At 55.3% G+C, this 12,711-nt stretch overlaps 1 protein-coding gene across 1 annotated transcript in view; it reads right to left on the bottom strand.

Moving 5' to 3' along the window:
• The window catches only part of CCN4 (cellular communication network factor 4), a 38,598-nt gene extending 26,815 nt beyond the window's left edge, over window positions 1–11,783 (bottom strand). Inside the window, exon 1 of the mRNA XM_077847323.1 lies at window positions 11,487–11,783. Coding sequence (XP_077703449.1) covers window positions 11,487–11,540 — 54 coding nt within the window. The 5' untranslated portion in view covers window positions 11,541–11,783. The remainder of the gene's footprint in view (window positions 1–11,486) is intronic.
• Between the last annotated feature and the right edge of the window lie 928 nt (window positions 11,784–12,711).

Here is a 12,711-nt window from a genome sequence, read left to right as displayed (position 1 = left end):
GAGGACCCAGCACCGCCCAGACCCTTCCCTGTCTGGCTCTGGCTGTCCCTAGGCTGGACTTCCCAGGGACCAGAGGCCCCGCAGCTGACGCAGCGTTGGCCACGGTGCAGGTCATGGGGTGTGCAAGAGTTTTTGGGATTTTCTGCTAATTGGCTTTATAAGCATGCAGTCTTGTGAGCTTCTGTCAGGGGAGGAGGACTCCACTGTAGAGGACAAGGCTCGAAGGGTCAGGAAGCCAGACTTCTTTCCAAATAAGGAGCCCTTGTGTGTCCGTTCATTTGCTTGTTCGTTCATTCGTTCATTCATTCATTCATTCATTCATCAACTATAGGAAGCATCTCTTCAATTCCAAGTGCAAAGCCTCCGGGAGCACCCAGCCTTCTGAGGGGAAGAGACTAATAGAAGGAGTAACTGCATCCTGAGCAAGGGTTGCAATCTGCTGCCCAGCAACCACAACTGGCCCACTGCGTCTTGTAAAAAATGGATTTCCCATTTTCAAAAAGTTGGAAAAAAAAAACAACAAAAACAAGGCAGGAGACCCCATAGCCCACAAAGCCTCGCCTATCTGCCATCCGATCTTCTATGGTTTGCTATGGGAGGGTTTGCCGGTCCTGGGACAGAGCGCCAGCCCGGCGTACAACTGCCGACCCCTTCGGCGCCCGCACCAAGCGGCAGGGCTCTGTGCCCGCGCTGCACGTGTCAGTAGCTTCAAGACCTGTTCGCTCTTCCCTCGAGACAGGTGTCGTATTCACCGAAGTCCCACTTCTCGCGCCTTTCACCAGCGTCAGCGATCACCCAGCTTCCTTGAGCTTGCTTTATCCATTACTCCCACCTACTCGCATTTTTTCCTTCCCCTGAGGATTTCAGAGCACACCCCAGACACCGCGCGTGATTGCACCCGAAATTCTGGAGCACGTGCAAAAGCAGGAGAAATTCTTAGAACAGGCCACCCCCGTACAACGATTCCCCCCAGTGAGATTAGTTACGACATTGTAATTTCCTCCAGTTAGTGCTTGGTCTTTGGTCCTTATTCGAATTTCACGGATTGTCTCCAAGATTTTTTTTTTTTTAATCAGATGGTTTTCTCTGAATCAAGATCGAGGCAAAGTCTACAAGTGGTTCTGTATTTTGCCATTCGGGCCTCTCTTACTTGTTTTCACTCTACCTAAGTCGTTTCATCCTTGTGACAACCCTAAGAGGCAGGTGGCTTTTACAATCAGCTTCCCCCTATGTGCAGATGGGTAAACTGAGTCGCAGATAATTTGCCCAAGGCTACCAGCATATGGAGGAGGTGGGATTTGAACCCAGTGGCCACTCTGCACAGCATTTCAGCAGAGTCTAAAATAAAGGGCTGTGAGAGCAAGACAAGAAAGCAAGGGCCGGGGCAGAGGAGTGGGGAGAACTTCTTGGAGGAGGCATCATTTGCCTTGTGTCCTGAGGGGTGATGACTGAGGATTGACCAGAAGGCCAGGAAGAGGGGCAGAGGAACTGCATGAGCAAAGGCAGGCAGGTAGCAGTGATGTGGCATGGCACAGGAGTGACCAGTGCTCAGTGTTGGGGCCTAGGGTTCGGGGTATGGAGACGGTAGGCTGGGGCCATGGTCAGGAGACCTAAAGGGCCATACCTGGGACATGTGCGTCCCCCGAATCAGCCAATCCATTGTGCCGGGTAATGATCAAAACCACCCTGTGAGGTCAGCCCTCATGGTCTTGATTTGACAGATGGGGAAACTGAGGCCACCCCAAGGTTAAGAGGCTTAGCAAGAAAATCATGCACTCTGCTCTTCTGCCTCTGGTCTCCTAATCCTCTGAGGACCTCTAAGGGGCCCTTCTCTTGCCCAATTTCCAGTCATCATGTAATTCATCAAAAGGAACTGGGGGCTTTCCATGCACCAGGACTGGAGGTGGCAGTGGCTATGGGGTGACCAGGCTGGAGCTGGCTCTGGAACAATAGCCAGTATAGACAAGGGTGGAAAAAATCAACATCTGCTGAGGTTAGGCCTGTTCTTCCACCAGGGACGAGGGAGCAGCTGCCTGTTGGGGCTGAGAGAACCGTCTTCAGCTCCTAGACCTGCACCTGGAGGTGGGAAGCCCCGGGTCCCAGGCCCCTGGGGCTGTGACTGTGGCCTTGATGAGCCACTTGCTCGCCCATTGGGCAGGTTGGGATGAGGCAATCCTCTGGCGCCTCCCGGCACTGCTGGCAGGCTGAGCAGCCTCCGATCGTGCAGGACCTCCCTCCACCATCCCTAGCCTGACCTCAGCCCCCTTCCCTTCTCCTGGATCAAGTCTGACTCAGTCTGTGAGGGTGGACGTGGGCCAGGGCCTGGCACACAAGGACACCCCCGGGGACAGGTCCCACCAGCCATGTATGGAGAACAAGGTGGTGATTTTGATGCTCCGATGGCAAGAAGATCATCGGTAAAATCCTGCCTCAGTTTCCTCCTCTGCAGAATGAGGACGATAAGAACCCCTGCTGCAGAGAGCCCTCCTATTAGACTAAGTGAGGTATGTGTGTCCCCAGATCACAGTGGCGATCCCACAGGGGGTGATGCTTCCGGTTGTTTAAAAACAGGAGTTTGCAAGGGTCAGGATGAGGCTCCCTGGAGCTCAGGGCCGGGAGCAGCTGTCAAGGAAGTCGACAGGTGTGTGCATGTGCGCATGAGTGTGTGTGTGTGTGCACACTCGTGTATGTTTGTGTCTCTGTGTGTGTATTCCAATGTGTGTGTATTCCTGTGTGTGTGTATGCCAGTGTATGTGCACATGTATGCCTGTGCCTCACTATGAGTATGCCTATGTGTGTATATATGTGTGTGCACATGTATGCCTGTATCTCTCTGTGTGTATGCCTGTGTGCATGCATGTGTGTCTGTGTCTCTGCGTGTGTAAGCCTGGGCATGTGCACGTGTATGCCTGTGTCTGTGTGTGTATGCCTGTGTGTGCACATATGTATGCCTGTGTGCGTGCATGTGTGTGCACACGTGTATGCCTATGTCTCTCTGTGTGTATATGCCTCGGTGTGTGTGTGTAAGAGGAAGGTTTAAAGGGCAGTGTCCACCGGACAGATAGACAGCTGTAGCCCCCAATCCATGAGGCCCCGCCCTCCAGCTTTGTTGTTCCAGAACTCTCCGCCGGGCCTCGAAGACAATCCCCTGCTAACACCAGAGCACCTTGATATTTATTTGCTCTCCTGCTTGCGGCTGCCCAGTCTCCTGCACACGCGCTCCGCACCTCCTCTGCCCTCTCTCTCTGGGTCACAGGGGCTCTGTGAGCCGGACTTTCAAAGTCTACTTGACAGACGAAAGGCTGAGGCCCAGTGGGAAGCGGCCGAGCGGGCTCTGTCCCCGGGCCATGCACTGCCACCTGCCCTGCCTCTCCACGCCGCCCAGCATGGGCAGGATGGGTTTCCTGCCTGCATTTCGGATGGAGAAACCGGGGCCCCAAGACTGAATCAGGGCCTGACTAGCACGGGGCCTTCGGACCCCTGGTCTGGGCTGTGGAGGGCAGCCTGTGAGTTCCTGCTCACCGTTCAGCCCTCCTAGCCATCAGGCCCGGTCTCTACTGTCAGATCCCCCGTCCCCTTCCCTGGCACAACGTCTCCACTAGAAAGGTCAGTGTTGTGCCTTCCCTCCCTCCCCATCCCCTCTACACCCAACCTGCCCAGCCCTTCTGGTTTTCTTCATTCACTCACTCATTCATTCGTTCAGCCAACACCTATAATGTGCACCCACAGTGACTGCTGAGCTGCATATGGCAGGTGTCAGGTCCAGAGGGGAGAAAGCACAAGCAAGGCCAAGGGTAGGGCACAGCAGGTGCCAGGGCCTGGGGCTGTGTCCTTGTGGGAGGTAGGAGCGTGAGGCAGGGTGGCTCATCCATGCGGCGAGGCCAGCGGAGAGCTGCGCAGTGACCTGTGTCCTTCTACCTGGGCAAGAACCAGCACCTGTGGGCACCCGCTGGCAGCTCCTCCTGGTGGAAGCCAAGGGAAGCTTCCTGGAGGATTCCAGTTACAGCAGCATGGATTCCATGAGCAGAGAAGTGGGGGAGAAGGCTTCGGGCAGAGGGAACAGCAGGAGCATCTGCATCACCGGGAGGACACTTGCATATTTGGGACAACAGCCTTGTATTGGGAAGAAGGTGACCGAAGGCATTTCCAAAGGATGAGGCTGGAAGGCAGGCTTGGCCAGACTCAGAGCGAGGAGCCTGGTGGGACTTGTGGCACGCCCAGCTGCCCCGGGCTCTGTGTTGCCCCAGCTCCTTCTCTGGCACGGTGACATTTAGTCAATCCCTGTGTCACAGGAAACTGAGACTCTAAAGGGCTAAGTGAGGTGCTCAAGATGATCCCCTTCCTAAATTCAAACTCCTTGGTTTCCTCCCAATCATCCTGCCAGCAGAATTCACACTCTTCTCTCCAAGCTCCACGCGTGGGCTTGAGCCTCCAGGTTGGAGGGCATCTGGAGGGGATCCAGGGGGAGGTGCTGGATGGAGGGCCCTGCTGAAGGTCCCAGTGCTCCCACCGGCAGCTGGGAGGAGTGGGGAGCCAGAGATAAGGGTGGATGATGGCCCCAGGTTTCTGATAGGGGCAGATGGAGCCATTCTCCCCAAGATGGGGAGACAAGTGGGGACTTAAGTGCTCCAAAGGCACTGTTACCTTCAAGGGTGTCTCCCAAACTTGCAAGACCTCAAGGTTCCTCTGTGCTGGGAAGTGTTAAAACTCTGGAGTCCTGGACCCCTGTCCAGCCCGACCCAGTAGGCCTGGGGGTGCCTGGGATTGCTCTTTGGAGGTAGTACTTGAGAAGCCTCAGGACCAGGCCTGACTGGGGAAGCCCTCAGATGGTGGGACGCGGTGGAGATTAAGCTGGTGGAGTGCTTTTTGGCTTTATGAGACCTGCGATACACTCTGAGGGCTGAAAGACGAGACAGGAAGTCATCTTTGAACACCTCGAGGGGAGGATGCATGTCTGGAGGGTCATCCCAGAGCATGGGACACCCATTTCAGTGCCAGGGCCAGTGATGTGTGCCCATCCTAGAGCAACAGCACGGGAATCACAGCCCATGAGCCCTGCTGCTGGTGCCATGTTGGGTCGCCCAGTGAGTGGGTGAATGGACCCTAGGACTCTGAATGCTCCAGTTGGAAGCAAGTTTAGGATTCAAGTCCAACCTCCTCATTTTTAAAACCAGAAAACAAACACTGAGAAGGCAAGCATCCAGGCCAGTCCACCATCTGCCCCAAGGACAGGGTGGCACGTCCTTGCTCTCTCAGAATATTCCTCCAATCTTCACCCCCTGACCCATCCTGCCCCAGGCAGGCTCATAGCGCACACCCCTTCTATCACTTCCAAGACTCAATGCAAGATTCTGGGAAGGACAGGGCTGGACCCCTCCCTTCCTCTTCTTGGGGCCCCAGGCTCTCATTTCCTCTCCTTCCTCCCGCCCACCCCTACCGGGGTTAGCAGATCCACAGTCGGTGTCTCAAGCCTGGACTAGCCTCCAGACTGGGGGCCTTGGGGTGGGTGGGCACAGATGATATCACATCCCCTGGAATGTCCATTATTCATACTTTGAGAGGCATGGTTCCTTCTCATCTGGTTCTGTCTCCCTTTCCCCCTCCGCCTCCCCCTTTCCCAGAGAGGAGGAACAGGATGACAGTTGGTGGATTAGCAGAATGTCAAGGCTGGGCGAGATACAGAAGTGATTTTTGAAATCCAGTGTGTGTTAAGAATCACCAGGGTGCCAGCTGACATGCATGTACCTGGGGGCTCTCCCCAGGAATTCAGGCTCAGAGTCTTGGAATTCATATTTTTTCTCCTGAAGCTCTCTGAGCTTCCTTTTTGATTCCTCAACATGCTCCTCTCTGATAGCGTAAAAATCTACCTCCAACACATGAGCCATTCTTGACAGCGGAACAGAGATGACCATGTATCATCATTTCTCTAGAAATAAGAAGGGCCTGGGTGTGCAGCAAGGCTGTCAGCATCCATGGAACGAGCAAGTGAGTGGGCTATGAAACCGTGGATGGCATCAAGGGACTCAGGGTTGTAAGACCCAACTCTCAACTACAAGCACCCTCATTTATCATTACCGCCACCACCATCAGCACCATTAGCACCACCACTGTCATCTTTACCACCATCACCACCACCACCACCACTGCTATCATCATAATCACCACCGCCACCACCATCATTATCACCACCTCCATCATCATCCCCTTTATCACAGCACCACTATCATCATCACCACCACCACCATTATCACCACCACCACCATCAGTACCATCATCACTACCACTGCCATCTTTACCACCATCACCACCACCACCACCACCAACACCATCATCACCACTACCACCACCATCACCACTACCACCATCATCATCACCACCACCACCATCAGCACCATCTTCACCACCACTGTTATCTTTACCACCATCATTACCAACATCACCACCACCACCACCACTACCACTAATATAATAACCACCACTGCCACCACCATCATTATCACCACCTCCATCATCATCCCCTTTATCACAGCACCACTGTCATCATCACTACCACCACCATCAGCAACATCATCACCACCACTGTCATATTTACCACCATCACCACCACCACCACCATCATCATCATCACCACCATCATCAGCACCAGCACCACCACCACCACCACCACCATCATTATCATCAGCTTCATCATCACCTTCACAGCACTACCATCATCTTCACCACAGCCACCATCAGTATTTTTCTCTCCTATGTGATAATCCAACCATGTCCATTGACTCCTTCAAAATGTGCTAAGAAGCTGGCAGGATGTAGAAACCTTGGGAGCTTCAGGAGACCAACTCAGCCCTGAGCCCAGCACAGTCCACCAGTAAGTCTACCACTCCTCTCGCCCACCTGGTGCTGGGTCTGGGGTCTTTATGAACCCCTGCTCATTTGTTCAGACCTGGCACTTGCCTGCAGCCAGTGCTTCCACTCAAGCTGGGGCCCCCAACCCTGCTATTGGAGTGAAGTGAATCACGTCCCCACTTCCCCTTGGCTACGCTGGGGCTTCCCGTGCTTTATCTCTGTTTCATTCCTTAATCTTCTCAATAACCCAAGGAAACAAGTACTAATATTACATCTTTTCACAGATGACAAAACTGGCTCAGTGGACGAGCTGGGATTAGAACCCTTAATATCTGGCCCCCCTCCACCTATTAAAACCCATCTATGGACACTTGGCGTCTTCCCAGGCCAACACGGTCTAGTAATACACTACGTGAACCAGATATAGAATCTTACATTTCCTAGTAGCCAGAAAACTAGTAAGAAACCAGTGAAAGTCAGTTTCGTGTTCTATTCGTTTAACCCAACATATTAAAAATATTCTTATTTCAACATGGAGTCAATAGAAAAATCACAGTGAGCCTGTGGTGCTCCTATACTCGTACTGAATCTTTGAAATCTGGTGTGTGTTCTACATCTCCCTTGGGATGGAGCCTCATTTCAGGTACCCAGTGGTCTCCTGTGGCAAGTGGCCATGAGGGACAGTGCCAGTATGAGGATGCTGGTGGCTTCATAGGTGTGGCCTCCAAGTGAGCTGCTGTACATAGAGTGCTTGGGATACAGTGAACACTTCATTTGTGTTTACCTTCATTCTCATCAGCGTTACTGAGTCACCGGGAGCTCCAGGGGTGTTGAGTGAATGTACCATGTGCCAAAGCCTCGCTCTTAGACATTCACAGTATTGTATGGTTTGAGCTTGAAACTTCCTTCCTTGCTCTGCTTCCCCGACTGTGGTTGGCAGGCCTCCCAGCCCCTCCTGGGACTCCAGCCTGGCCCATTGCTGTCTTGCTTCCCTCTCTCCCATGTGGAGCTCACAGTATGTGTAACGGCCCCTCCCTGCTGCCCCGAGAGATGGCCAAGTCTCCTGGGAGGAATCCCAGGCGCAAATCCTTGTACAAAGCCAAAGGCAGCCTCCTGGCATTTGGCTGCTTTGCTGGCCTGGGGCAGTGGCCTCTTCTATAAGCTGGGGGGGGAGGTGAGTCTGCCGTCGGGCCGGAGGTGCGGCCTCACCCACAGTCAGGGTCTGGTTCTCCAAGGAGCCCATCCCAGAGGGCGAAGCTTTGCCAAGCGCCGTGCCAGGTGGAAAGCTCCTGGTGGTGCCGCACTCCCGCCAGCATCCCCCGGACAGGCGGCAAGTGGGGCAGGCCGCGGCCCCGAGCCGACCAGCAGAGCGTCTAAGTTGCAGGAAGAGGTTCCAAGCAGGGGCCTGGGGTGGGGTTTTAAATGCTGGCTCAGATCCAAAGCCGTGGACAGGGGTTGTAGAGGAGGCACAGCGTTTATGTTATGTTCTCACATTTTTAAAAGGGCTGCGCCGCATACCGGGCCACACCACCCCGTGGTCGGTCCCGGGAGCGGAGAATGAGCTTGCATCTCATATACCCTACACGTGCATCAGTGTACCATCACACACACCGTGGCGATTTACACACTCAGACGAGCCACGATCTCCGACACACGTGCACACACAAGCTCGTGCATATCCCCGCGTTTATATGGCAGACAGGACGTGGGTCTCACCTACACACTGACGACCACAGACCTAACGTGTGCCCGGGGACTTACTGGCACGTAGTTTGCTTCTCCCAGTCCCAGGCTTCTGAGAGCCTTCAGCAGGGAGCTAGTAGGGCCGAGGTGGTGAGCCTCGATGAACGAGAGAAGACGGCGAGACCCAGAGCCGGTAAGGGACCTGCTGAAGCTGGCCCAGCCCTGGCAGAGCTTGCACCCAGCCTCTCTGTCCTGGAGACCTCCACCCCCGCCACCCGTCTTCCCCATGGGCGGGGGTGGCTGTTGTGTCTCTCTGGCCTCTACGTGCTGTAGGAGCAGAAACCATGGGCCTCTCATTTCTATATGGCTACGTGGGCCAGCTAGGCCGCAGGCTGTGTGGCACAGAGCAGCACCTAGGTTCAAAATTGCCAGCTGTGTGACCTCGGGCAAATGACTGAACCTCTCTGACCTTCAAGTTTCTGCATCGGCAAAGAGGGGTCATCACGTCTGCTTCGTAGTATTGCTGTAAGGGCTTTAGGGGGTGCTCGGTATATGCTAGTGAGTATCTGCTGGGTGACCTGAGGAAGGTCTCATATACACAGGCCCTTGGCTCGGGCCATTGGTTGCACCCACTAAACGTAGCCCCTTTCTCCTAGCGCAGGGTGGGTATTGTCCATGTAGAAGGAACAGAAGAATAAAGAGATGGAAAAACCAGTCAAATCTGTAAAATCCCCTCACGCCTTGATCACAGATCACATTCCCAAGGAGGCTCCGTGGAGTTTCTGAGCTCGCTGCCCTGTCCTGCTAATTTCTCTCTTCCTGGTTGGCATCTTGCTCCTTCAATTCCAGAACTTTCAGATGGCATTTCACTATCTGATAGGGCAAGTCTTCCCTCAGAACTCTGCTTCCTCAACATGTTTTCCTCGGCATGTCTCACAAACGGCTCCTTCCATATGAACATCTATAATCATTTTTCCATGAAAATCCCCCGGGGCCCCCGGAGGAGCTTGCATTCCTGTTCTATGTTAGTTAGCAGAGGAAGGCCATGTATGGCGTTTGGCTAGAGAGCAAAGCCCTGGTCGCCATCTGTCTCACAGGCCTCACGGGGGGCATTAAGATGCTCCAAGAGCTCTCATGCTGGGCTTTGTCTGGGAGCCTCTGGATCTGGACACCAATGTGGGCTGGATCATGTTGGGGGCCCAGAGAAGGTCCCCAAGTGGGGGGCTGCACAGAGGAGAGTTGCCCCACTGCCTCCCAGGAGCCTCCCCTCCATCCTGCTCTTCGTGTCTCTCTGGATTCTGGGCTCCCATGCTGCAGGTTCCCTGGGGATCTGGACCCCTCTCCTCCCCAGCACCCCCCATCCTGGGAGGTAACGGGCTCCAACGTACTTGGACCTGCTACAGCTTCTTTCCTCCTCTTCGCTCAGACTCCTGCGACCCTGCCCCTCTCACCTCTTCTCCATCCACGCCTTGTCCTCCCAACCCTAGTAACCCCCAATAAAGGCTGCTTTGGCTCTCTGTGGTTTGCTCCAGTCTGTAGGAAACGCTCAGTTGACCCTAAGCTAGGAAAGCTCTGGAAGAAAGAGCAGGATTTGGCGGGCAGGAGAAGATCTCAATTTGAGCCCTGGCCACTTACGAATCGTGAGACCCTGGGCAAGTCCCTTGCTTGCCCTAAGCATCTGTTTCTTTCTTCCATAAAATGAAGTTAGCATCGCTTTTTGCAGCACGGCTTGGCACCAACCATGGGTGGGCCCCATGCAAGCTTTAAAGGATTTCACAAAAAAAATAAATTAATTAAAATAAAGGATTGCACAACCAACCACGCAGATGCACCCCTGCCCTCCTCAAACATACTATGGCGGCGCCTGGAGAAGCATCCATTAGCCCAGCTCCAGAGGCAGCTGGGCTGGGTCGGCTCTCAGCCTCAGATCTGGTTAAATCAGAGCCCGGGACTCTGAGCCCATGGGCGAGTAGCTCTACCTTAAGCCTCAGCTTCCTCATCCACAAATGGGGCACGTTGATCACCAAAGAAGCTTCAGGGCTCGTGGGTAATGAAACCCTTCTTGCCACCTTCCCTCTGTCTCTTGGCGTCACCACAGGCAGCAGGCGCTGGCTGGGGCTGTGGGATCTTGGATTCAGGAGCTCTTCCCCGCTGCCCACCTCCTGCCCGTCCTGGGCCTGCGTCTACACCCGCAGACAGCAGGCTGGCTGTGTGCTGCCACGTGTCTTGCTCCCCTGGCTTCTCAGAAAGACCCTCTCCCTTGGCTTTGAAGGAGAGCCCTGGGGCAGGGAGAGGAGAGAGAGCAGGCGCAGGATCCCCCAAAACAGCCGGCTTCATGTCCGGGGCCCCAATGTGCATGTGCCCTTGCGCTGTAGGTGGCTGTGGCTGTGCCAGCCCGAGGCACCCGAGGTTGGGGTTCAAAAGCGTCCGCAAGCAGTGTTTGCCCAAAAGCAGCACTTTTGTGGAAAGCTGGCCTTCTCGGGTGTCTTCTGACTCCCCTACTTGTAGTACGTCCAGCATCTGGAGCCTTATTTTCCAAACCCAAAACTTGACAAGCCTCCTGCGGACTTCTTCGCTGTTCAGGGAGGAGTGACTGGCCCAAGGTCACACAGCCAGCCCGGGCACAGCTGGGTCTGGGGGCCAGGATCCCGACTCCCCAATCCACCAAGTGCCCCCTTTCTGCTGAGTTTCAGGTGTGAAAGGCGGGCGTGGAGCACCTGTTTGCTTTGTGCAACCCTGCCCACCCCCGCCCACCCTCCGCCACCGCGGGGGCTGCCCCCTTCCCGCTGCACAGCCCCGTCCTCCCCCTGGGCTTGGCCCTGGCCCCTCCGTGGGGGCCAGTCACTTCCAGCTCGCCCCCACGCTCCCAGCCCCCCTGGATCTGCCCACCCACATAGCAGAACCTGTGGGAGAAGGGATCTGGGTCCCTTCTCTGAGCCCCTCCAGGCGGGACTCACCGTGGCGGCTGCTGCTGTCACTGCTGCCAGCGTCCAGGGCAGGAACCACCTCATGCCTGGAAGTCAGCGGCAACGGCATCGACGGAGCAGCCCAGAGGATCCGGCCGCCTCTCGGGGGAGCTGGGCCGAGAGACTGGCCTGGCCCATCAGGAGCACCAGATATGCCTCTTCCCACAGCCTTGGGGGGGGTTTTATTAAAGCAAGATCTGACGTCAGAGTTAAGGATAAACCCTGCATTTTCCTCTGAAAAAACTTTTCCTGCCTCTCTCTCTCTCTCTCTCTTTTTTTTCTCCTTTCTTCCCTCTGTCCCCACCTCCTGCCCAAGCTTGGCCAGCCTCTCTGGCTCTGACAGCTCTTAAAGGGAAAGTCACAGGGCTGTGATTTCACACTGGGGCAGTACATTCTCATGGAAGGGACTGGGGTCATCCCGCCCAGGTATTTCCCAAAGGTGGGGAGGGGTAAACCAGGGGAGGGTGCCAGGTGGAGGGGGGATAGGGTTACCCGGGCGGCCGGGGGAGGGGGGCTTTGAACATGCTTCCAGAGGAGGCGAATAAGCTCCCTCCCATTTCTTCAGGCTGTTCCTACTTCTGGTTTTCATTTGCCATCATTCACTCTTCTCTCCCTGGCTGCGCTCAAAGGAGGATGGCTCTGAGCTGCAGCCATCTAGAAATGATAGGAATTTGCGAATGAACTCAGCTCCGGGGCCCAGGTTCTCATCAGCCCTCCCGACAAGTTAAAGCCACGAGGGCCAGTTTGCAGGCGCTGACTTTCTCTATCATCAGCCCGAGAGGGCCTTTGGGTGCTGGAACTGTGTACCCCCCGTCCAGGCACTTGTTATCACGGTGGGTTTGGGTGCCTCGCCTTGTCCATGCCGGACGCTGCCACACGGGTGAGGGGTCCCCACTGGGGGCCCCGCCTACCCTCAATCCAGCCCCCTCATCCCTGTGTGGATCTCAGCAACCGCCTCTTGACTGGCCCTGAGCCTCCCTTCTGGACGCCCGTCCTGTGTCCTCTACTGCTTCCCAGAGTCATCAGAGCGAACCTCGGAAAACAAAACCAAGATCTCTCCTGGCCACAGCTTCCCAGGAGCCTGCCCACGGGCTGAGGCCTCCCTGCACGCTTCTCTTACCGCTCGGCCTTGCTGCTTCTCTCACATCCCAGTGAGGTCCCATCTCTGGGCCTCAGGGAGGCTCCCTACCCTGCAGTTCCCGTAGCAGTCACTCCC

The sequence above is a fragment of the Canis aureus genome, chromosome 14, assembly GCF_053574225.1.
Source record: "Canis aureus isolate CA01 chromosome 14, VMU_Caureus_v.1.0, whole genome shotgun sequence".
Classification (NCBI taxonomy): domain Eukaryota; kingdom Metazoa; phylum Chordata; class Mammalia; order Carnivora; family Canidae; genus Canis; species Canis aureus.
This window is presented reverse-complemented; position numbering and strand designations above follow the sequence as displayed.